General features: G+C 42.8%; 1 protein-coding gene across 2 annotated transcripts; it reads left to right on the forward strand.

Moving 5' to 3' along the window:
• zc2hc1a (zinc finger, C2HC-type containing 1A) lies at nt 1-26,841 on the forward strand. Of its 2 annotated transcripts, none has more exons than XM_062985490.1 (10): nt 1-65; nt 2,158-2,228; nt 4,040-4,156; nt 4,428-4,457; nt 12,676-12,817; nt 12,900-13,108; nt 14,521-14,635; nt 21,199-21,295; nt 21,371-21,475; nt 25,840-26,841. In XM_062985490.1, exons 1-10 carry the CDS (start codon nt 50-52, stop codon nt 25,973-25,975), a joined length of 1,038 nt encoding a protein of 345 aa, XP_062841560.1. In that variant the 5' UTR covers nt 1-49; the 3' UTR covers nt 25,976-26,841. The 2 variants fall into 2 exon arrangements, with proteins under 2 accessions (XP_062841560.1, XP_062841561.1); XM_062985491.1 differs by having other exon boundaries at nt 7-65; nt 12,900-13,048.

Raw genomic sequence — 26,841 nt, forward strand, 5'->3', positions numbered from 1 at the left:
ATTTCTGTTGCTACAGCAGCATCTCCTGCGCCTAGCGTTATAGAGAAAGATGGAGGAATATGACGGTAAGGACACAAATAAAGAAATTCACTGGTTATGGCATTTTATTTACATGTACTTTACGTGCATTTGAATAGCTCTGTAAAATGTCTAATTATAATAAGTGTTAACAATATTAGCTATTTTATCCTTAGCTAGCGAACCCGTCGTTTTATCAAATTAAGTGCTGTATCTCAAATTACTAAACAGTCCCTATTTAGGTGCCCTACTTAGTGTATAAAATAATGCCTTTTATATTAGATTTAGTGCAGTCTGGGTGTAACCTTGTGCGATTTGGTATACAGCAACGGTCTGTAGTTGGAAGATTGATTTGCTATGCTGTATCCTTGACGTTTGAAGTTTGAAGTGAATGTCCTTTCCAGCTAGATTTTTTAACTAATTATATTGTTTTGTTTATATTACTTCGCAACTTTTTTTTTTTTTTTTTAATGTTATCAGATAAAATTAGAGTTAAAGTTAACTTAAATAGCAAAGTGACATTTGTCACGAAAAAATCATAAAGCCTCATCCTCCTAGTTTGGCTAGGAAACAGTCACAACCACTGCGCATTCCCTTTAAGAGTGCACTACGTAGGGTTTAAAATAATGGCTTTTTCACCCTGTATAGTGTCCTACGTGTTTGTCAAGGGAACATTTGGGATTCAGCCACGGTTTTACTTAATCTTGCAAAATTTTCAAGGGACTAAAACACAGATTAACGTCACAACATGGGATAAAATGGACTATAAACTTGCCACCTTTTAATATTATTATTTTTACTTATCAGGGTTAGTGTTAGTGTTTGGCCTGGTACCACCTTGGTGTATGCAGTAATGCACCTTGGGCAGAGTACCAATCCATCACAGGACAACATTCACTCACTTACACACAATTCAGGATTTCTGGTACAGGGGTGCAGTTTTACATCCAGGATCTTACTTTACTGTACCTTTTCGTTTTCATGCTTTACCACCGCTTTATCCTGGTCAGGTTTGAGAAATCTCTGGCCGTAGTGCACCGAATCCATCGAGGGGCCTCGACCATACAGACCAAGCAAGTCATACCCAATCATACCTGTACGTAGAAGCCTGACTGCTCGAAAGCACTGTCTGAGGAACCCTGGATCCCAGTAGTAGTGGGCTATAGTAATTAACCACTACCATTAATGTTTATATCAATTCTTACCTGCTAGGCAGTTTCAGCTCCTGAGAAAAATCCTCATAACATGATGCTGCCACCATCATATTTTACATAATGGTGTTACCTTGCTGATATGCCTTTTCAGAGTAACACCACACAATGCTTTTTCCCTATTATTCAATTTAGTCTGAAGGGAGTTTAGGTCTGCGCCAATCTATCTATTTTATTTCCTCGGCTGCTCCCGTTAGGGGTCGCCGGCGGATCATGATCCGCATTATTGATTTGGCACAGTTTTGTACGCCGGATGCCCTTCCTGACACAACCCTCCCCCCCCCCCCCCCAATCTACACATTTTTAACTCCCTGATTGTAACTCCTTTGTTGCAGTTGCAGGCCATTTGCTTTCACCTGCCCGAGGTGGAGTCTCACTGAAGAGTCGCACTCAGTATAGAGGGTCTTGAGTTGGAACCTCAGCAGTGTTCCTAGAGCTGGTCATGAATCAGAAATGCACAAGATTTAATACATCAGTAAATACAGCCAGACTTCAGCATTGTTTGAGACAACTTTACAGCCTCTTCTCAAACCAAAGGCTCTGTCCTAAATCACACACTTTGAGTAACAACACTTTGTGCTATCTGTTGTGTCATATTGGGACAGTACCATACCAAACGCCATTATGCATGGACTGATTTTGGCAGCTGATCAGCGAAATGAAAGCGCCACCCACACCCATTCACAAATCTTTACTAACTTATCACAGTGGATGTGGGCTGAAATTTGGGACACTGCATTGGCTTCACCCATTTGAAACGGCTTTCCCACTGCCCCGAGGCGGCAGTTCAGATGGTAGCACAATGCAGGCATAAGTCAGTTCCCTACACGAATGTGTGTCCTGTTTTGTTTTTACCTCGTAGTTGCCATAATATCCAGTTTGTGATCATCAGAACTGCCTATATTTACACTCAGTCTTCCTCTTTTAGATTCTGAGCCTGTAAACGAGGAGCTGCTGCCCTGTAAAATCTGTGGAAGAAGTTTTTATTCAAGAGTTCTGGTAAGTATCCTTGGGGTGAAACCACAATCGAAAGCTACACTGCATAGTTCCTCAAAACAAGTTACAGCACGGATGATGAAAGGCAAATCCCTGTCTTAAACAAACCTAACTAAAGTGCTTTCATATTGATCTGTCAGATCAGTAGTTTTTGTAACACTGTAATGAGTGATAAGAGAAAAGCAAACATGCTTTATTCTCTCATTATAATCAGCTCATATTATCAGCACCTTTTGTGTCACCCTTGGTAAAAAGTAGATAATAAATCTTCTATTAAATGTAAAACTGAAAGCCATCCAATAAAAATAAATACCCGCCTGCCAAAGTCTCAATAAATTACCTACACTGATCAGCCATTAGATGGCCATGGTGTGTTAGTGTGTGTTGTGCTGGTATGAGTGCATCAGACACAGCAGCACTGCTGGAGTTTTTAAACACCTCACTGTCACTGCTGGACTGAGAATAGTCCACCAACCAAAAACATCCAGCCAACAGCGCACCGTGGGCAGCATCCTCTGACCACTGATGAAGATCTAGAAGATGACCGACTCAAACAGCAGCAATAGATGAGCGATCGTCTCTGACTTTACGTCTACAAGGTGGTCCAACTAGGTAGGAGTGTCTAATAGAGTGGACAGTGACTGGACATGGTGTTTAAAAACTCCAGCAGCGCTGCTGTGTCTAATCCACTCATACCAGTACAACACACACTAACACACCACCACCATGTCAGTGTCACTGCAGTGCTGAGAATGGACTGGGAGAGTCCTGACCATTGAAGAACTGGGTGAAAGCAGGCTAAAAAAGTATGTAGAGAAACAGATGGACTGCAGTCAGTAATTGTAGAACTACAAAGTGCTTCTATATGGTAAGTGGAGCTGATAAAATGGACAGTGAGTGTAGAAACAAGGCTGTTTCGATCAGATAAAAAGATGCATACAGAGGGGGGTGAGGGGATGTTGCATTGCAGGACCTGTGACACTCATATCTTTCCAGAATAGTGGGCATAGTGGGCATCACTTCCAGAAAATGTAGGATCAGTAGGGTTAACAGCCTAGGATCAGGGGCCTAACAGTGACAACTTGCATTTACCCCCTTTTCTCCCTAGCCAATCCACTGCTGGGGACCCTGATGGCATCCAAAGAGGGTGTATTTTCACCCGACACACACTCCCTCCAAAGAGTGCACAGTCCACCAATCCCTTGGGTCTTTCCCACCCAGACTAATGGGACTAGTGGCCAATTTTGTCTGCTGCCAGCATTAGCCAATTGTGTTAGCTAGAGGGCGCCCAGCCAACCGGTAGCAGACTTGAGATCTGAACCCAGGAGCTCAGAATCTCGACACTGGGGGGTTGCGCCCTTGAAAGCCATCTTTAGCGTCTGTCTGTCAATACGCTTTTCATTTTAAACAGTAATTAAGGAATTTCCCAGTCTAGTCATTTCCAATTCCCGACAACCGGATCATTACACGCCCCCTCCGACATGTGTCCAGTCTGCGGCGGCTTATTACCCCCTGCTAGTTTTGGGTTCTCACAAAGAGCTGTGAACCCCCCTGCACACACACACACACACACACAGACACTTGCACAGGTGCCCGGACCAGTCCCGGAGATCACATATAACAGCAGAAGCAGGAATACACCCCGTCCGACCCACCCTCCCTCATACACGATCAGTTGTGTTCGTGTGAATGCCCGGCCAGTTCGATGGCTCCGAGATTCAAACTTGGAAGTTTAAACACTCCACAGTGGCCTGTCGGTGTGTAAGACCGCTGTGACGTTGATAGAGACTCTTCTGTTTCTCGTTCTCGTGTAGAAAAAACACATCCCCATCTGCCAGAAAAGCGCAGCAAAGAGAAGGAAGGTCTTCGACTCCAGCAGGCAGAGGGCCGAGGGCACAGACATCTCCACTGTAAAACCTCTCAAACCAAAGGTAAGAACAGAAGCCTCCTGGGTTTGGCCTGTACAATACAAAACCTCAACACAGAACATCACAAAGCTTGGACACAAAAGCCCTTTTATTATATCCACATTTTCACAACCCAGTACACATTCCATTTACTTAATTTCATGTATTGAAGTCATGGGAAACGCATTGTTGGGGGGGGTGGGGTAGAGTTACAATAGACGACTTAAATGCAATATTAGTAAATAAAAAGTATTCATGCTATTAAATACTGTAAAACATTTTTCATCTATTTCAGTTACATGGTTCCTCCAGCACCTCTGATAAAGTAAGTTTTTAGTTTTTTTTCCCCCCTCTCATGATTTTACTTAGTATCAATAATCTTTCTAGTTCAAAGAATTAGTTTTAGCCTGTTTTTTTCATCTATGTTGCTAACAGTGTTAACCTTTTTTTCATGACAAAAACGAGACGATAACTAAATAAAAACTACATAAAAGGATAAAAACTATGACGAAATGAATTGACACTTTCGTCAACGAATAAAAACGAGACAAATGTTTGGCAGGGACGACATCCAATCACTGATTTAGTTTTGTGGAAGGTAGGGACAAGTTAGGAAGAGATCCAATCATGGGCTTGTTAAGTCTGACGTCACACGTGACGTTCGGACCATTTCCGGGTCCATACGCAAACAACTATGATATGATAAGATAAGATAAGGCTGAACCTTTTTATATATATTGTAAAAGCAATATTGCACTAATTGTAATTTTCTATGTTTATTGTCATAAATATTTCCTGTTTGGTTAAATAATACTTATTTGAAGTGGAGACTTGGTATTTTAACTATTGATAATTTTTCCTGGTAATCAATGTATGCTGTTATTCATTAGTCCTCTTTGGTTAGCCCTTAAGAGGGCAGAATTGTATTGGCTCTATATACGGAAAATATATATAAAATATACGGAAAGAAAGAGGACGCGGAGCAATAGATTTTTTACCGTAGTTTTGTTTGTTATACGCCAATTGCGAACATATTGAGTTTTTATTTTGTTTTTATAAGAAACTTGGATTAATGGATAAGCCAATTTAAGAAGAAAGTTAAAATAAATAATGTTTGTGGAAAACTTCTGGAACTCTGTGTCGCTGTCATTGGAAATTGGGTTTACAAACACGAGTCATAAACTTCTAGTCCTTCTCAATAGCGATCTGGACGAGAAAAGGTCTTGTATATATATATATATATATATATATATATATATATATATATATATATATATATATATATATATATATATATATATATATATATATATATATATATATATACAGTGTATCACAAAAGTGAGTACACCCCTCACATTTCTGCAGATATTTAAGTATATCTTTTAATGGGACAACACTGACAAAATGACACTTTGACACAATGAAAAGTATCCTGTGTGCAGCTTATATAACAGTGTAAATTTATTCTTCCCTCAAAATAACTCAATATACAGCCATTAATGTCTAAACCACCGGCAACCAAAGTGAGTACACCCCTAAGAGACTACACCCCTAAATGTCCAAATTGAGCACTGCTTGTCATTTTCCCTCCAAAATGTCATGTGATTTGTTAGTGTTACTAGGTCTCAGGTGTGCATAGGGAGCAGGTGTGTAGTACAGCTCTCACACTCTCATACTGGTCACTGAAAGTTCCAACATGGCACCTCATGGCAAAGAACTCTCTGAGGATCTTAAAAGACAAATTGTTGCGCTACATGAAGATGGCCAAGGCTACAAGAAGATTGCCAACACCCTGAAACTGAGCTGCAGCACAGTGGCCAAGATAATCCAGCGTTTTAAAAGAGCAGGGTCCACTCAGAACAGACCTCGTGTTGGTCGTCCAAAGAAGCTGAGTGCACGTGCTCAGCGTCACATCCAACTGCTGTCTTTGAAAGATAGGCGCAGGAGTGCTGTCAGCATTGCTGCAGAGATTGAAAAGGTGGGGGGTCAGCCTGTCAGTGCTCAGACCATACGCCGCACACTACATCAAATTGGTCTGCATGGCTGTCACCCCAGAAGGAAGCCTCTTCTGAAGTCTCTACACAAGAAAGCCCGCAAACAGTTTGCTGAAGACATGGCAACAAAGGACATGGATTACTGGAACCATGTCCTATGGTCTGATGAGACCAAGATTAATTTGTTTGGTTCAGATGGTCTCAAGCATGTGTGGCGGCAATCAGGTGAGGAGTACAAAGATAAGTGTGTCATGCCTACAGTCAAGCATAGTGGTGGGAATGCCATGGTCTGGGGCTGCATGAGTGCAGCAGGTGTTGGGGAGTTACATTTCATTGAGGGACACATGAACTCCAATATGTACTGTGAAATACTGAAGCAGAGCATGATCCCCTCCCTCCGGAAACTGGGTCGCAGGGCAGTGTTCCAGCATGATAATGACCCCAAACACACCTCTAAGACGACCACTGCTTTATTGAAGAGGCTGAGGGTAAAGGTGATGGACTGGCCAAGCATGTCTCCAGACCTAAACCCAATAGAACATCTTTGGGGCATCCTCAAGCGGAAGGTGGAGGAGCGCAAAGTCTTGAATATCCGCCAGCTCCGTGATGTCGTCATGGAGGAGTGGAAAAGCATTCCAGTGGCAACCTGTGAAGCTCTGGTAAACTCCATGCCCAGGAGAGTTAAGGCAGTTCTGGGAAATAATGGTGGCCACACAAAATATTGACACTTTAGGAACTTTCACTAAGGGGTGTACTCACTTTTGTTGCCGGTGGTTTAGACATTAATGGCTGTATATTGAGTTATTTTGAGGGAAGAATAAATTTACACTGTTATATAAGCTGCACACAGACTACTTTTCATTGTGTCAAAGTGTCATTTTGTCAGTGTTGTCCCATGAAAAGATATACTTAAATATCTGCAGAAATGTGAGGGGTGTACTCACTTTTGTGATACACTGTATATATATATATAAATATAGACAAGATGTGCAGTACACTAGTTCATGTCATTATTTAATTTCATGTCAACTCATCAAGAGGTAAGCGGTCATATTTTTAATTCATTACATGAAAACTGACATTTCTGACTCTTTGGTTTTACTTTTAATCAGTATAGCTTATAGCTTATAAAAATAAAAAATCCAGGATATCACATGTAAATTAAAAACAGCTTGAAACACGTGTAATGAATATACAATTTGACAGTTTACATTAAATTATGAACAAAAATATTACTTCATGATATCTAATTGCAAGAAAAGCGGTAGAAAGACAGTTGGGTAGTTTTTTTCCGACTCGGACACAGCACTGTGGTATATTGAAAATACGAGGGGTCTCAGCCAACTTGGACCCGGATGTGACGTTTCATAAGGTCGACACGTCACGACTTAACAAGCGGATAACTACTTTAGCGTATGTGGAGAGGCGGGACAAGCCGGGTAGCCATCCAATCAGTACTAATCTCTTTTGCAGTACCGCGGTAAGAGCACACTTGCACAGATTTGATCTAAACCCGGGAAGACCAGACTAGCCTGTGAACTGGCTTTACTCATGGAACCAGGTTAACTCCACAATGTCAACAGGGAGAAAGAGGAGAGCCGATATATGGACACATTTATCATTTGACGTCATGAAAAACAAGACGATGTGTAAACCATGTGGGGCGACGATCTCGGGTAAAAACACAACAAATCTGGAACGACATCTGGCACCGCTGGCAGTATAATGGCAACATAATGGCAACATAACGGCACTGCTGCTTTTATGGTACCCAGTTTTATAAAGAATGTAATATGCAATTTGTTATGAACAATGCATATATTTTTTTCAGGCAGAGCAGGCCTACTTGTCATTAATATTTTGTTATTGTTATGCTCAATAAGCAAGGTCATGTAAATAAAGATGTTGTTTGAAATAAGTTCAATCTGTTTTTGTGTGTATTGCACATTCAAACATTAATAATATTCCATAACTGATTAAAAAGTGTATATAATGACTTGGGAACTGATGACAAAGCATTTACATTTTACACCCTTTATATTTTAGTCGACTGAATCGACTGTAGATTTAGTCGACTATATTCTTATAATAATTAGTCGACTAAAACTAAAACAATTAAGATGACTAAATTATGACTAAAACTAAATGACATTTTAGTCAAAAGACTATGACTAAAACTAAATCAAAATTTGCTGTCAAAATTAACACTGGTTGCTAATAGGGTTCCATGATGTGGACAAAAACAAAATATGTTCTTCATTTATCCTGGATCGGCACTGAATGTTCACCGACGTGCCCCCCCAATGGCTCACGCATCACCATGCGCCTTTGGTATATGTCAGCTCAGCAACTCGGGCACTGTCCAGACAGGACAAGGCAGGAATACCTTGGACAGGGCACTTATTTATCGCAAGGCTTCGGTTAACCCCTTCTAAGACACGTCTGTGTAGACACCTAGATGGCTAAGAGCAACTCTGAGATTCGAACCAACACATGACAAGGATTATTGAATGATATTAAATTATAAGAAGGGTTTCCTGCCATGAATATAAGGGCCTCTTGAGGCGAGATGCACCATTGCTCCAACTTGTTATCATCTGATCAGTTGCAAGGCTGGAGGGTTAGGGAAAAAAAAAAAACATTAAACAGTATTAGGTGATGTGGACAGAAACAAAATATTTTCTTTATTGATCCAGGACCGGCACTGAATGTTCACCGACGTGGCCCCCTAATGGCTCACGCATCACCATGCGCCTTCGGTATATGTCAGCTCAGCTTAGGATTCGAACCTCCAGAACTGGCACTGTCCAGGCAGGACACTTGTGTAGACACCTGGCTAGCCAAGAGCACCGCTGAGATTCGAACCTGCACCCATTTGAATCTTTTTTTTTTTTTTTTTATTATCTATTTTTTTCCCCAGCTTTTATCCCCAAACTTTTATCCCCATTCTAATTGTGTCCAGTTACCCTGAATGCGTGCCCCCTATACTGATTCGACCACTGAGGACGCCACTCAACTGACTTGTGCCCCCTCCGGCACGCAATCAGTACAGCCTGCATTTTTCACCTGCACGAGCCGAGTTCATACACCGAGAGACACTGCGCACGGAGGGTCACACCCCCCTCAGTGTTATTTCTCAGCCCTGTGCAGGCGCCGTCAGTCAACCGGCAGGGGCCGCAGTCGCACCAGTTATGAGGACCTATGCTCCGACTCTACCCCTAAGCCCCTGAACAACAGCCAAACGTTGTTCGTACTGCCGCCCAACCCAGTCGGAAAGGCAGAGCTGAGTTTCGATACGATGCATCTAGAAACCCAACTCTGGTGAGCTAGCGTACTGTACCGCTGCGCCACCTGAGCGTACCCATTTGAATCTTATTATTAAAAATATACCTGGCACCCCTTTATTAAGTACTTTGTGCAGCCAATCTTTGCTAAGATAAAAGCTTGGAGTCGTCTCCTATAATGCTTGATAAGACTAGAGCACCTGATGCGGGACCAAGGGCTCTAAGGGTGCACTGACGTTTCCCCCCAATGGCTCACGCATCACGGTATTTGTCAGCTCAGTTTAGGATTCGAACCCCCAGAACTCAGGCACTGTCCAGGCAGGAATACCTTTGACAGGGCACTCATTAATCGCAGGGCTTCGGTTAACCCCTTCTGAGACATGTCTGTGTAGACACCTGGCTGGCCAAGAGCATTGCTGAGATTCGAACCTGCTCCCATTTGAATCTTATTATTAAAAAATATACCTGGCACCCCCTTTTTAAGTACTTTGTGCAGACAGTCTTTGCTAAGATAAAAGCTTGGAGTCGTCTCCTATAATGCTTGATGAGACCTGATGCGACCCTCTTGATTTATTCGGGACCAAGGGCACTAGGGGTGCACCGACGTGTCCCCCCCCCAATGGCTCACGCATCACCATGCGCCTTCGGTATTTGTCAGCCAGGGCACTTATTGATTGCAGGGCTTCGGTTAACCTCTTCTGAGATGTCTGTGTAGACACCTGGCTGGCGAATAGCACCGCTGAGATTCAAACCATCACTTGACGAGGATTATTAAATGATATCAAAATATAAGAAGGGTTTCTTGCCTTGAATATAAGGGCCTCTGGCTCTTTTTAACAATGTCATTGCTCTCTAACATCAACACCACTTAATTTTTTTTTTTTCACCACAACTTTGTAGTTTGTAGCTCCATAGATCGTTGCCTAAGAGACGCTTTGAAAGTCTAGCCTGTTTATGTTGCCAGTTCTGTTTCTTGAGGCGAGACGCGTCGTTGCTCCAACTTGTTACTTATGATGTGATGTTGCGAGGCTGGAGGGTTTAAAATTGAACAGATGTTAGGACAAAAAACATTAGACTGTATTTGTATTGGTAAAAGGCCAACATTTCATTACCATCATCTAAAAAATCATTGCTGACTTGTGAACTTTTGCATAGATAACAGTCGGAATGGTCCAATTTCTTTCTGACTTGAAGTATTTAAATAGAACGCCTTTATTTGTCATACATATACACACCGATCAGCCATAACATTAAAACCACCTCCTTGTTTCTACAGTACACTCACTGTCTACAATAGTTCTACAATTACTGACTGTAATCCATCTGTTTCTCTATATACTTTTTTTAACCTGCTTTTGCCCTGTTCTTCAATGGTCAGGACCCCCACAGGACCAACACAGAGCAGGTATTGTTTAGGTTTTGGATCATTCTCAGCACTGCAGTGACACTGACATGGTGTTAGTGTGTGTTGTGCTGGAGTTTTTAAATAACGTGTCCACTCACTGTCCACTCTGTTAAACACTCCTACCTTGTAGATGTAAAGTCAGAGACGATCGCTCATCTATTGCTGCTGTTTGAGTTGGTCGTGTTCGAGACCATCAGTGGGCACAGGACGCTGCCCACGGGGCACTGTTGGCTGGATGTTTTTAGTTGGTGGACTATCCTCAGTCCAGCAGGGACAGTGAGGTGTTTAAAAACTTTGATCTGTCTGATCCACCCATACCAGCGCAACACACACTAACACACAACCACCATGTCAGTGTCACTGCAGTGCTGAGAATGATCCACCACCTAAATAATACCTGCTCTGTAGTGGTCCTAGGAGAGTCCTGACCATTGAAGAACAGCATGAAAGGGGGCTAACAAAGCATGCAGAGAAACAGATGGACCACAGTCAGTAATTGTAGAACTACAAAGTGCTGATAAAATGGACTGAGTGTAGAAACAAGTAGGTGGTTTTAATGTTATGGCTGATCGGTGTATATTAAATGTGATAGAAGCTGGGGTTAACAGCCTTGCTCAAGGTTCGAACAGTGTCTGCATGGATGAGCCGGGATCCAAACTCTCAGCCTTTCAATCGATAGCCCAAATCTTTACCCACTAGGCTACCACTGTCCCAATCTGAGGTTCATTATATTCACAAACGATTTGATAAGGTGGAGTCCAGCCATAGAAGTCAGTGACTGATTCACTGAGCGTATTGTAGGTGTTAACATCTTAGCACTTAAACTGGGGTCTTATGTGGGGCGCCCAGCTGGCACAACGTGATAATCTGTTAGAACACATAGCGCCGAGATTCTGTGCGCCCCCTAGCAGGCACAATTGGCTAATGACTGCAGACGAAATTGGCTTCCAGTCTGCTGGGTGGGAAAGACCGGACTAAGGGGTGGGGTTATCAATACTGTGTAAGAACCTTGGTTGCCCAGGGTGCAGAGATCGGGGCGTGGCTCTCCGTACGAGAAGCCGAGCTCGCACAAATCTACCGAAGTATGGGTTCATCAGAGGGGATTGGGGGACTGCGCACACATATACAGCACTTTATAGTTCTACAATTACTGACTGTAGTTTATCTGTTTTTCTGCATGCTTTGTTAGCCCCCTTTCATGCTGTTCTTCAAAGGTCAGGACCCCCACAGAGCAGGTATTATTTAGGTGGTGGATCATTCTCAGCACTGCAGTGACACTGACATGGTGGTGGTGTGTTAGTGTGTGTTGTGCTGGTATGAGTGGATCAGACCCAGCAATGCTGATTGAGTTCTTAAACACCTCACTGTCCCTGCTGGACTGAGAATAGTCCACCAACCAGTGTCCTGTGACCACTGATGAAGGTCTAGAAGATGACCGACCCAAACAGCAGCAATAGATAAGCGGTCGTCTCTGACTTTACATCTACAAGTTGGACCGACTAGGTAGGAGTGTCTAATAGAGTGGACAGTGAGTGGACACGGTATTTTAAAAACTCCAGGAGCGCTGCTGTGTCTGATCCACTCATACCAGCACAACACACACTAACACACCACCACCATGTCAGTGTCACCGCAGTGTCGAGAATGATCCACCACCTAAATAATACCTGCTCTGTGGTGGCCCTGTGGGGGTCCTGACCATTGAAGAACAGGGTGAAAACAGTATGTAGAGAAACAGTCAGACTACAGTCAGTAATTGTAGAACTACAAAGTGCTCCTATATGGTAAGTGGAGCTGATAAAATGGACAGTGAGTGTAGAAACAATATGCTTATGCTACATATTCTTTCCCAAATAGCCTGAACCACCCAAGAAAGCCTCCAGCTGGCGGCGGAAGCATGAGGAATTCATCTCCACCATCCGGGCCGCGAAAGGTCTAACCCAAGTAATGAAAGACGGCGGTCCTCTCCCCCCTCCACCGCCTCCGTCCTATGATCCAGGTAGAATTCTCTTTGATGCAAAGTAACAAGCACAAAAATAACCGGTGTTGCGTCACCATTTCATGTGGTCTGCTCGTTTTAGATTACATCCAGTGCCCGTGTTGTCAGAGACGCTTCAGCGAGAACGCGGCGGATCGCCACATCAAGTTTTGTAAGGAGCAGGCGGCCCGTATCTCCAACAAGAGCAAATTCCCTGGAAGCGACAAGGCCAAGACTCCAGCCAGGACGCAAGTGAGTACTATCGAGGCGGCACGACGAGAGGCGGCGCAGACCAAATTCCGCAGAGATCAGGTCATTACACAGAAAGAGCTCAAAGATCTAAAAACAGTTTGGTTCTGCTCTTTTTAACCACATGACAGGACTGCCAAGGGGCCACTTCTTATTTAGCATAGCCAATCCACTGCTGGGGACCCTGACAGGTCCAAGGAAGGGTGTATTTTCGCCTGGCACACACTTCCTTTCGATGTGTGCGCAGTCCACCAATCCCTTCTTATCCACCCATACTTCGGTGGACGTGCTCATGGGGTCGGCTTTGCGCTCCTTCACTTTCTGTACAGGCGCACTTGGCAACCTCACCCTTTAATCCGGTCTTTCCCACCCAGCAGACTGGAGCTCAGTTTGTCCGCTGCAGCTTCAGTAGCAGAGTCGAGATTCGAACCCGGGCGCTCAGAATCTCTGTGCTGGCGTTCTAGGATTATCCCGCTGCGCCTCATGGGCACCACAAGGAGCCATTTTGAAGCCAGGCCCAAAACCAGAGATCATTCTAGAAAGTGGGAGAGGTTTAACATGGTAAAGGTATACTGTACTTATGGTGGCGGCTCGTCTAGACGTTGCTTTTGTGGGCGAGGCATTGTGGGCGTCGCTGTTGTAGTGGCAAGAAAGGGACTTCTGTTACATCCTTAGGTCGCAAGTTGCATGATGTGCGGCAAAACCACCTTTGCGCCCAAATTGGTGATGCCACTGACCTTGCTAGTGGTGCCGCTGACCTTGCTGGTGGTGCCACTGATTTTGACCTTGCTGGTGGTGCCGCTGACCTGACCTTGCTGGTGGTTCCACTGACCTGACCTTGCTGGTGGTGCTGCTGACCTTGCTGGTGGTGCCGCTGACCTGACCTTGCTGGTGGTGCCACTGACTTTGCTGGTGGTGCCACTGACCTGACCTTGCTTTTGGTGCCACTGATTTGACCTTGCTGGTGGTGCCACTGACCTGACCTTGCTGGTGATGCCACTGACCTTGCTGGTGGTGCCACTGACCTTGCTGGTGGTGCCACTGATTTGACCTTGCTGGTGGTGCCACTGACCTGACCTTGCTGATGGTGCCACTTACCTGACCTTGCTGGTGGTGCCACTGACCTTGCTAGTGGTGCCACTGATTTGACCTTGTTGGTGGTGCCACTGACCTGACGTTGCTGGTGGTGCCACTGACCTGACCTTGCTGGTGGTGCCACTGACCTGACCTTGCTGGTGACCTGACCATGCTGGTGGTGCCACTGACCTGACCTTGCTGGTGGTGCCACTGACCTGACCTTGCTGGTGGTGCCACTGACCTTGCTGGTGGTGCCACTGACCTGACCTATTTGAGAGGTTATCCTCCAACAGGCCCAAAATGTTCAAAATTTTAATATTTTAACCTTTTACTGGATAAAAGTATCCACAATGAACAGATAAACATGTGGACCAACGAGTTGTGATCTTTGTCTGCAGTACAAACCTTCTGCAGTAAAGAAGGCGAATCCCGTATCTTCAGCATCTCCAGTGTCTTCTGCGACCTCCTCACGCCTACCTCAGCGTCCATCCTACGGACAGGGTGGAGGAACAGGTATGGACTATTCCAACATAGCATCAATATCGTACTCAAAGCCGTCCCCAGTCTGACTGGCCGAAAACTTATTGATTTATTGAAAAAGAATTGATTTCATTGGTGCAGCGGCGGACTGTGTTAAGTGACAATGGTGTTCCAAAGTACTCCCAAAGTTCTTAAACAGTACCACTGTTGGATGGTGGGGTGGATGGTCATTCACATTCTTTATGAACCGAGATTTACCCTGACCCCCTGAATCTTTTCATGATTCATGAACTGTAGATGGTAAAACACCTTAATTATTTGCAATCTTGTCCCGAGAAACGTCTTTAAACCGACTGACATTTCTCTCACGAAATTTGGCCCAAGGTGGTGAACCACAACCCATCCCTGCTTGCAAAGACTAATTCTTTAGTGGATTCTCCTTTTATACTCAATCTTAGTGACCTCATCTGTTACCAGTTTAAATGATAATCATGGAACTTGTATACAGTGGTACTTGCATAACCTTAGGCATATTTTGCCTCTGTCCCAACTTTTTTTTGCATGCATTACATTGTTTTGTTTTTTTAAATTTACAAAATACCAAAATACAGTTTGGTATTAGGTATTAGGCACGGTGGCTCGGTGGGTAGCACTATCACCTCACAGCAAGAAGGTCCCGGGTTCAATCCCCAGGCGGGGCGTTCCGGGTCCTTTCTGTGTGGAGTTTGCATGTTCTCCCCGTGTCTGCGTGGGTTTCCTCAGAGAGCTCCGGTTTCCTCCCACAGTCCAAAAACACGCAGTCAGGTTAATTGGAGACACTGAATTGCCCTATATGGGTGTGTGTATGTGTGTCTGCCCTGCGATGGACTGGCGCCCTGTCCAGGGTGTTACTGTGTGCCTTGCGCCTATTGAAAAGCTGGGACAAATTTTTCCTCGCATTGTTGTGGACTGATTTGTAGCTCAGTTATTAGTGCGTGTTGAGTGTCAGCTGTTGGAAACCGATAGCATACAGAATTGCGTCCCTCTGCCTTCACAAGTAAGGCTGGCAGATGGGGCATGGAGGCGCAGGTGACTGTCAGTTAAGTGGAACCGACACATTAGTCAGCTCTACCTCGTTAGGCGTTCAATTCTCATTACAGTGGCACTTTAGGAAGGTACCTACCATACCCGTCCGTATGCATAATGCCAGATGCATAACGTCCTGTAGTTGTATTTGATGTTTCGAGCTGATCCTTTTAGATTTACTATGTAGAGGGTGGCACGGTGGCTCTGTGTCTCCTCACAGGAAGAAGGTCCTGGCTTTGATCCCCAGGCGGGGCAGTCCGGGTCCTTTCTGTGAGGAGTTTGTATGTTCTCCCTGTGTCTGCCTGGGTTTCCTCCGGGAGCTCCGGTTTCCTCCCACAGTCCAAAGACATGCAAGTGGGGTAAATTGGAGATACAAAATTGTCCATGGCTGCGTCCGAAATCGCGTACTTCCATACTGAACTATACGTGAGAGCGGGTAGTGTTCGGATACGTTGTATTCATTAAACAGTATGCGAAAAGTACCCGGATGACCTACTGCATGGGCAGACATTATTGAGTATGCAAACACAGCACACTTCGGTCCGACAATCTATCCCATAATTCAACTGGAAAGGCGTTCGTAAGCGAACAAGACCCCGAGTAATGTCATATGGTCCTTATATGGTCCAGTCATAATTCATTTTGTATATTTTAAAACTGTTATAACTGTGGCAATGAGACGTCATGCGTCACGTGACGTCGGTACGATGGCGGACGTAGTACGTACGAGGTTGCGTGCATACCGCACACTTGCGTACTGAACGAGCGTACTGAGCAGTGTGCACTGCCTCGAACATACTGTAGTACGTACTGTTTAAGTACGCGATTTCGGACGCAGCCCATGACTGTGTTTGACATTAAAAATTTTAACTGATAAACCTTGTGTGACCAGTAACTACCTGCCCTGTCATGAATGTAACCCAAGTGTGTAAAACATGCTAATAAATAAATAAATAAATAATATGTGGAAGTCTTATGCTGGAGCGTACAGTGAGGGAATTGTGTCTCAAACTTTGTAGCACTTTGTCTCTTCTGGGAAATGTCCCAGTGAACAAAGTGACCTTCATAAAGTCGTAGTTTGACCCTGACTTTTGCTCTTTACAAAAGCTTTGGGTTGAATTGAAACACTGACTGCATGCCAAGCCTTTATTTAAGCAATAGAACACGAGAGGGAGTGATGTTATTCGCGATAACACACGACCTCAAGTGTTCTATTGCTTTTATACAACAGTTTTTACAAAATAAATAAAGAAAATAAATCAAAGAAGCCCTGAATTTCATAATAAATATGCTTTAATATTGACAATACCTTCCGCCAAAAAGTAGTTCCACGACGAATATAAAGTTTAACACTACAAAGCAGACATTCCAAGTTGCAAAAACTCATTTCAGGGAGGTAAGAACAACAAGAAGAAGAAGGCAAGAACCTCCGAAGGGAAAAATAAATAAAAAAACCTCTTGCACACACCAAAGGATTATGGGTGATAACAGAACTCTTAGGAGCTGCTAACTGGGCTATTAAGCTAACTGTTCGCGTTACAAACACATTAATGTTCCCTACATAGTGCACTAGATTGTGTATCAGATCACGGATTTATGTTCCCTACATAGTGCACAAGACAATATATTAGACAATTGATTTATGTTCCCTACACAGTGCACTACATTGTGTATCAAATCATGGATTTATGTTCCCTACATAGTGCACAAGACAATATATTAGACAATTGATTTATGTTCCCTACACAGTGCACTACATTGTGTATCAAATCATGGATTTATGTTCCCTACATAGTGCACAAGACAATATATTAGACAATTGATTTATGTTCCCTACACAGTGCACTACATTGTGTATCAAATCATGGATTTATGTTCCCTACATAGTGCACAAGACAATATATTAGACAATTGATTTATGTTCCCTACACAGTGCACTACACTGTGTATCAAATCATGGATTTATGTTCCCTACATAGTGCACAAGACAATATATTAGACAATTGATTTATGTTCCCTACACAGTGCACTACATTGTGTATCAAATCATGGATTTATGTTCCCTACATAGTGCACAAGACAATATATTAGACAATTGATTTATGTTCCCTACACAGTGCACTACATTGTGTATCAAATCATGGATTTATGTTCCCTACATAGTGCACAAGACAATATATTAGACAATTGATTTATGTTCCCTACACAGTGCACTACATTGTGTATCAAATCATGGATTTATGTTCCCTACATAGTGCACAAGACAATATATTAGACAATTGATTTATGTTCCCTACACAGTGCACTACATTGTGTATCAAATCATGGATTTATGTTCCCTACATAGTGCACAAGACAATATATTAGACAATTGATTTATGTTCCCTACACAGTGCACTACATTGTGTATCAAATCATGGATTTATGTTCCCTACATAGTGCACAAGACAATATATTAGACAATTGATTTATGTTCCCTACACAGTGCACTACATTGTGTATCAAATCATGGATTTATGTTCCCTACATAGTGCACAAGACAATATATTAGACAATTGATTTATGTTCCCTACACAGTGCACTACATTGTGTATCAAATCATGGATTTATGTTCCCTACATAGTGCACAAGACAATATATTAGACAATTGATTTATGTTCCCTACACAGTGCACTACACTGTGTATCAAATCATGGATTTATGTTCCCTACATAGTGCACAAGACAATATATTAGACAATTGATTTATGTTCCCTACACAGTGCACTACATTGTGTATCAAATCATGGATTTATGTTCCCTACATAGTGCACAAGACAATATATTAGACAATTGATTTATGTTCCCTACACAGTGCACTACATTGTGTATCAAATCATGGATTTATGTTCCCTACATAGTGCACAAGACAATATATTAGACAATTGATTTATGTTCCCTACACAGTGCACTACATTGTGTATCAAATCATGGATTTATGTTCCCTACATAGTGCACAAGACAATATATTAGACAATTGATTTATGTTCCCTACACAGTGCACTACATTGTGTATCAAATCATGGATTTATGTTCCCTACATAGTGCACAAGACAATATATTAGACAATTGATTTATGTTCCCTACACAGTGCACTACATTGTGTATCAAATCATGGATTTATGTTCCCTACATAGTGCACAAGACAATATATTAGACAATTGATTTATGTTCCCTACACAGTGCACTACATTGTGTATCAAATCATGGATTTATGTTCCCTACATAGTGCACAAGACAATATATTAGACAATTGATTTATGTTCCCTACACAGTGCACTACATTGTGTATCAAATCATGGATTTATGTTCCCTACATAGTGCACAAGACAATATATTAGACAATTGATTTATGTTCCCTACACAGTGCACTACACTGTGTATCAAATCATGGATTTATGTTCCCTACATAGTGCACAAGACAATATATTAGACAATTGATTTATGTTCCCTACACAGTGCACTACATTGTGTATCAAATCATGGATTTATGTTCCCTACATAGTGCACAAGACAATATATTAGACAATTGATTTATGTTCCCTACACAGTGCACTACATTGTGTATCAAATCATGGATTTATGTTCCCTACATAGTGCACAAGACAATATATTAGACAATTGATTTATGTTCCCTACACAGTGCACTACATTGTGTATCAAATCATGGATTTATGTTCCCTACATAGTGCACAAGACAATATATTAGACAATTGATTTATGTTCCCTACACAGTGCACTACATTGTGTATCAAATCATGGATTTATGTTCCCTACATAGTGCACAAGACAATATATTAGACAATTGATTTATGTTCCCTACACAGTGCACTACATTGTGTATCAAATCATGGATTTATGTTCCCTACATAGTGCACAAGACAATATATTAGACAATTGATTTATGTTCCCTACACAGTGCACTACATTGTGTATCAAATCATGGATTTATGTTCCCTACATAGTGCACAAGACAATATATTAGACAATTGATTTATGTTCCCTACACAGTGCACTACATTGTGTATCAAATCATGGATTTATGTTCCCTACATAGTGCACAAGACAATATATTAGACAATTGATTTATGTTCCCTACACAGTGCACTACACTGTGTATCAAATCATGGATTTATGTTCCCTACATAGTGCACAAGACAATATATTAGACAATTGATTTATGTTCCCTACACAGTGCACTACATTGTGTATCAAATCATGGATTTATGTTCCCTACATAGTGCACAAGACAATATATTAGACAATTGATTTATGTTCCCTACACAGTGCACTACATTGTGTATCAAATCATGGATTTATGTTCCCTACATAGTGCACAAGACAATATATTAGACAATTGATTTATGTTCCCTACACAGTGCACTACATTGTGTATCAAATCATGGATTTATGTTCCCTACATAGTGCACAAGACAATATATTAGACAATTGATTTATGTTCCCTACACAGTGCACTACATTGTGTATCAAATCATGGATTTATGTTCCCTACATAGTGCACAAGACAATATATTAGACAATTGATTTATGTTCCCTACACAGTGCACTACATTGTGTATCAAATCATGGATTTATGTTCCCTACATAGTGCACAAGACAATATATTAGACAATTGATTTATGTTCCCTACACAGTGCACTACATTGTGTATCAAATCATGGATTTATGTTCCCTACATAGTGCACAAGACAATATATTAGACAATTGATTTATGTTCCCTACACAGTGCACTACATTGTGTATCAAATCATGGATTTATGTTCCCTACATAGTGCACAAGACAATATATTAGACAATTGATTTATGTTCCCTACACAGTGCACTACATTGTGTATCAAATCATGGATTTATGTTCCCTACATAGTGCACAAGACAATATATTAGACAATTGATTTATGTTCCCTACACTGTGCACTACATTGTGTATCAAATCACGGATTTATGTTCCCTACATAGTGCACAAGACAATATATTAGACAATTGATTTATGTTCCCTACACAGTGCGCTAGATTGTATATCAGATAATGGATTTAAAATGCGATCGGGAAAGAAGTCTGTATCGCCTGCGTGCGCGTTTGTGTGCATGAAGCTTGTCGTTACTGGCAACGCGTCAGCGGAGTAATACAGTTGTGGTGTGAAAAGGCTAGTGGTGTGGTTAGAACGCTTCTCAACCAATCAGATTATAAGGTCGGAACTAACTGTTGTATAATACCCAGCATTAGAGCTGCCCTTGTGGCTAAATGGAAAATTAAAGCCGTAACCATAAAACTGAAGCCTGTTTGGTGTTGGGTATCCGGGCACTTTTGTCTATTTACTCAGCCCACACAAATATACAATTCCACATGCTTTTATTTCCTTGTGTAATGACATTGACCCAACATGATTTCATGCTCTCAATTACGACCTTAGACGGGCTGGAAACCGGGCAAAGCACTGTACATTTTAGTAATGTTTGTTTTCTTTCCCATCAGGAATCCCAAGCAAAGGTTCCGCAGGCGCAGCGAGGAACATGACGACCGGTCTCTCATCACGAGCTAACTCCACGGGACTTACCAGTCCTCCCTCTGGGTAAGGCCCGTTCAAAACAGCCAACGATGAGGACGTGCTTTTTCCATAATTCTCGTTTCATTTTTTCTCGGTTAGAGTCACCTCGAAACCTAGAGGCGTGGTCGCCCCCAGCTCGCTGAAAAACACGGCGTATGGAGCGAATAAGAAGAAGATGTACAACGCTGACAACTATAACTCAAGGTACCTTTGGTTACAGTGTAGTGTTTCACCACACATAGCTCGGATGACGAACACACTAAACATCCTTACACAAGCACTGAGTACCTACAGCAGGTCTGATTCTGGAATGAAATGCTACATGGGTATTGGAATTGGATGTGAATACTTTCTCTGTTTCATCATGCAAAGCCTCTGGACTCTTATGCCAAGTTCACACGGTACAGTTCACACTACACAACTGGATCTCTTGCACTCAGGAGTCTTTTAAGTCGTGGTTTTACACTACACGACTGATCGGCTATAGGGGGTCACCAGGTCTGTCTATCTGGTCTCCCAAACTACATTTTGTCACAAAAACAAACTCGAGGGGTTTAATAAAATCAAAAATGCACGTCAGCAATAATTGAACGATCAGAGTTGTTTGTGCTCTGATGTGCAGCGTAAAAGAAAAGAGGAAAAATAAATGAATGAGTGGATTTGGCAACACGACCAGTCTGTTCTGTAGTGAGTTGGAGGTTAATGAATATTTTTTGCAATGCAGCGTGGGTATAGACCACTGAAGTCGTGCGTCGTTCTGTAGTCCTCGTTATGCCCATATTTGGAGACGCGGGTCTGAGCCCGATTTCCTTTGGCAAAAATGAACGGGGTTTTCAAAAAATCGGCTCTAACGCATCCTGTGCTGAATAAACATGTTCAGAACCCTGTACGTTTTGTCCTATGTACATTACCCTCCTGTACATCACTGGATCCTCTGAATTACGAGGTTGTTAAAGGGTCGTAATACTAATAATGCTACACGAAAGCTAACGCTACTGCGCATTAATTAGACGTCACTGAACTACACCAAAGCAAGGCGTACTACGGTGGTCGTATCGCTTTGTGGTTTGTCCCTCTTTTTCAAGGATGATTACAAAAGTATTAAAAGAGGTGAAAACCACTTTCAGTCAGGTCATGTTGAGCAGTGTAGCCTCAGTGCAGGTCATCTCCGTGCGGTTATTTAAGAGGCTTCCAGTCTAGTGACGTCAATTCAGTGCGCAGTAGCATTAGCTTACATGTAGCAATAGGCATATTTTGACTCTTTAACAACTTCATAATTCAGAGGATCCAGTGATAATAGACAGAAGAATCTCCATAAAACAAAACGTAACAGCTTTGGAAAATTTTTTATGACTACAGGATGCGAGAGAGGCAATTTTCGAAATCTCCATTCATTTTTCCCCATCAAAATTTCCCTTAGACCCGGGTTACCAAATATGGGCATAACAACATGGCGTGGACTACAAAATGACGACACGACTTCAGTGGTCTGTTATGGTTTGGCATGGACGATAAGGTTGCAAATACTGTAAAACTTGAGTGTATGCCGATGTATTCTGATAGAAACTATATTATGCCCCTGTCTCGCGTCAAAACCTGTATCTTGCATTCTCATTGGCTGTAGTTCGACACCGCACTCTCTGCCAGTCGGCCGACTGATCCAGACATCTAGCATGCGAGCCGCTCGGATCGAGTCGTTGAACAGTTCACACAAAGCGACCGAGAGCCGAGTTTCGATCCCCGAGCGAACGCCGAGTTGCTCCCGAGCTGCCACATCTAGCGGCGACCAGTTGGCGAGCGAAAATCAGGGCAAAAAATCGTGTAGTATGAACTAGGCATTAGTCTTTTGAATTATCCATCTGATAAGATAAGCGTTAAGACTTTATTGACTCCATTAAGGAAATTAACGTATTACACTAGTGCAAAGTAGAGTGGAATATTCTGCTAGCAAGCCAGCACAGAGATTCTGAACTCCTCGGTTCGAATCTAGCGGGCATAATTGGCAGTGCCTGCAGCATACTTTTATTGGCTACTGTGTCTGCTAGGGCGGGATGCCCGGACTATGTGGGTGGGGTCTTCAAATGCTGTGCAAGGACCCTCATTAACAGACAGAGGCGCCTGCGCCTGTGGGTTAAAAGGTTTTTTATCAGCTCCACTTACCATTTAGGAACACTTTGTAGTTCTACAATTACTGACTGTAGTCCATCTGTTTCTCTACATACTTTCTTTAACCTGCTTTCTCCCTGTTCTTTAATGGTCAGGACCCCCACAGGACCACCACAGAGCAGGTATTATTTAGGTGGTGGATCATTCTCAGCACTGCAGTGACACTGACATGGTGGTGGTGTGTTAGTGCGTGTTGTGCTGGTATGAGTGGATCAGACACATTAATGCTGATTGAGTTTTTAAACACCTCACTGACACTGCTGGACTGAGAATAGTCCACCAACCAAAATATCCAGCCAACAGCGCCCCATGAACAGCGTCCTGTGACCATTGATGAAGGTCTAGAAGATGACCAACTCAAACAGCAGCAATAGATGAGCGATCGACTCTGACTTCACATCTACAAGGTGGACTGACTAGGTGTGAGTTGACAGTGAGTGGACACGGTATTTAAAAACTCCAGCAGCGCTGCTGTGTCTGATCTACTCATACCAGCACAACACACTAACACACCAACACACCACCACCATGTCAGTGTCACTGCAGTGCTGAGAATGATCCACCACCTAAATAATACCTGCTCTGTAGTGGTCCTGTGGGGGGTTCTGACCATTGAAGAACAGCATAAGAGGGGGGTAACAAAGCATGCAGAGAAACAGATGGACTACAGTCAGTAATTGTAGAACTACAAAGTGCTCCTATATGGTAAGTGGAGCTGATAAAATGAACAGTGAGTGTAGAAACAAGGAGGTGGTTTTAATGTTATTGCTGATGTAATTATTAATTATATGCATGGTGAATTTCTTCTCATATTAAAATGCACACGTGTTTCTTGCTTCCCCCTCAGTTCAGGCAGTTTTTTCTTGCTCGTAACTTGGACTGAAAAGAACCCCGAGCTTTCAGGAAAACACATGCTAGGACGTTCTTGTTGCTGGGAGACGCTACTAGCAAAACAAACATGGAATTGTGGAGGCGTGACCGTAGCTGTTATGTGTGTTAGTCTGTGTGATGGTTTTAAAAGTTTAACGTGTGTGCAGTATGCAAACCTGAACTGATGTGTATTACTGGTGTTTTTTAGTTGTGTGTGTGTCTTGTTGAACTTTAGCTAGTGCAGTGGATTTTCGGGTCTTTATTGTTCAGAATTTATTCATGTCTGCTGGGTGTGAGTCGAACGCAGCATCTCATGATGATGCAGAGGTGAGATTGACTTTTCATTAGATTTGAGTCTGTTTGCCACACAGCCTATAAGGTGGTTGGTATGGCCGCACTGGACATCTGTAGGGCTACGCTGTCCTAACAACACTGCTGCATCTAATATGCTCATACCAGTGTCAGTGCAACTCTATCACCCGTGTCTTTAAGGACCTTGCTTTGTGCACTGGTGCGCAGTCATGTTCGAACAGGAAGGGGCCATCCCCAAACTGTTCCCACAAAGTTGGGAGCATGAAATTGTCCAAAATCTCCGGGTGTGCTGAAGCATTAAGAGTTCCTTTCACTGGAACTAAGGACCCGAGCCCGACTCCTGAAAAACAACCCCACACTATAATCCCCACTCAACGATGTCAGTTAAGTACCGTTCTCCTGGCAACCGCCAAACCCAGACTCGTCCATCGGATCGCCAGACGCAGAAGCGTGATCCGTCACTCCAGAGAACACGTCTCCACCGCTCTAGAGTCCAGTGGCGGCGTTTACACCACCGCATCCGACCCTTTGCATTGCGCTCGGTGATGTGAGGCTTGGATGCACCTGCTCGGCCATGGAAACCCATTCCATGAAGCTCTCTACACACCGTTCTTGAGCTAATCTGAAGGCCACATGAAGTTTGGAGGTCTGTAGCGATCGATTCTGCAGAAAGTCGGCGACCTCTGCGCACTATGCGCCTCAGGATCCGCTGAGCCCGCTCTGTCATTTTACGTGGCTACCACTTCGTGGCTGAGTTGCTGTCGTTCCCGATCGCTTCCACTTTGTTATAATACCACTGATGGTTGACTGGAATATTTAGTAGTGAGGAAATTTCACGACTGGACTTGTTGCACAGGTGGCATCCTGTCACGACACCACACTGGAATTCACACCATTCTTTCACAAATGTTTGTAGAAGCAGTCTGCACGCCTAGGTGCTTGGTTTTATACACCTGTGGCCATGGAAGTGATTGGAACACCTGAATGCAATGATTTGGATGGGTGAGTGAATACTTTTGGTAATATAGTGTAGTCTATTTTTTTGGTTCAGATTGCTTCATTCTAATTAGCGTTACAACAGAATCTTCGGGTCAAGATGGTCAGTTTTGGACATCTGCTTCTGTATGCAGTGAAACTGCTGCTCTTTTTTTTCTCAATGCCGCTCAGAATAAACTCTTCTAAATTAATCTTTTCTCCCGTTTTCTTTATTGTCCTCACAGAAACGAGACGAAAAATGAGAACGAGGTGGATTACTCGACCCAGGGGACCAAGTTCTGCCACGAGTGTGGGACCAAGTACCCAGTGGAATGGGCCAAATTCTGCTGTGAATGTGGGGTGAGACGGATGTGCATTTAGAGACTGAAAGATTAAAAAAAAAAAAAAACAATCCTGAACTTTTACTTCCATCACACTAGTGCCGGGGTAACTTTCCTTTTTCCTTATGGATTTTTAGGCCTTTTTTTATTTATTTCCTTTCGTTTTTACACCCTTTTAATTTAGGTTTGTTATTGATGTGCAATATGATTGACTGAATGAATTAATGAACGATTCCTTTCCGCTGCTCCCGTATTGAGGATCACGCATTGGATCCTTCGTCCGCAGGCGAGGCTTTATATTTATCCGGGCTTAGGACTGGCACTGAGGGTGCACTGATACGTGTCCTTACATTAGTTAGGTTTACTTACTGTCGTGCACCTTCTGTATTTGTGAGCTCAGCCTGGGATTCAAAGTTAACCAACATGATGGACTACTGATTTCAATATCAGAGACTTAGAATTAGAATGAAGTGACTTCTAAAAGTGGATCATATCACCCCCTATTTATTCATATTTCTTATTGGTTAATAGTTCTTGGTAAGTCCTTTCATCCACACCGAATGCAAAATGTACTGAAGGTACATAAAATATGTAGCAACGTTTTGTCAAAGCCATTCCCAAACGCTTGGTCGTGATTAGTCGGCAAACGTACTCAGATGTTCCTGCTATAAAACCTCAACTAGCCTGATATGATCACGCAACCCAAGCCTTACAGCTTTTCCTTACCCTGGGCTTTTAAAAAGCCTTTGCTGCTTATCGACCCAAGCTATGACGTAAACCAGAACGGCCTCGTATTTGCCCTTGCCGTGTACGCACCCACCGGAGACCGACACTACACTGACCACTGTATGAACAAATGTCTAACACATCCTCCATCCTGCCTAAATAAACACTACTGCATACTGA

Source organism: Trichomycterus rosablanca, chromosome 23 (assembly GCF_030014385.1).
Source record: "Trichomycterus rosablanca isolate fTriRos1 chromosome 23, fTriRos1.hap1, whole genome shotgun sequence".
Classification (NCBI taxonomy): domain Eukaryota; kingdom Metazoa; phylum Chordata; class Actinopteri; order Siluriformes; family Trichomycteridae; genus Trichomycterus; species Trichomycterus rosablanca.

Coding starts and splice junctions, on each gene's coding strand:
- zc2hc1a (XM_062985490.1), top strand. Junction 4,157..4,427: donor TAAAACCTCTCAAACCAAAG/GTAAGAACAGAA, acceptor CATCTATTTCAG/TTACATGGTTCCTCCAGCAC. Junction 14,636..21,198: donor CGGACAGGGTGGAGGAACAG/GTATGGACTATT, acceptor CTTTCCCATCAG/GAATCCCAAGCAAAGGTTCC.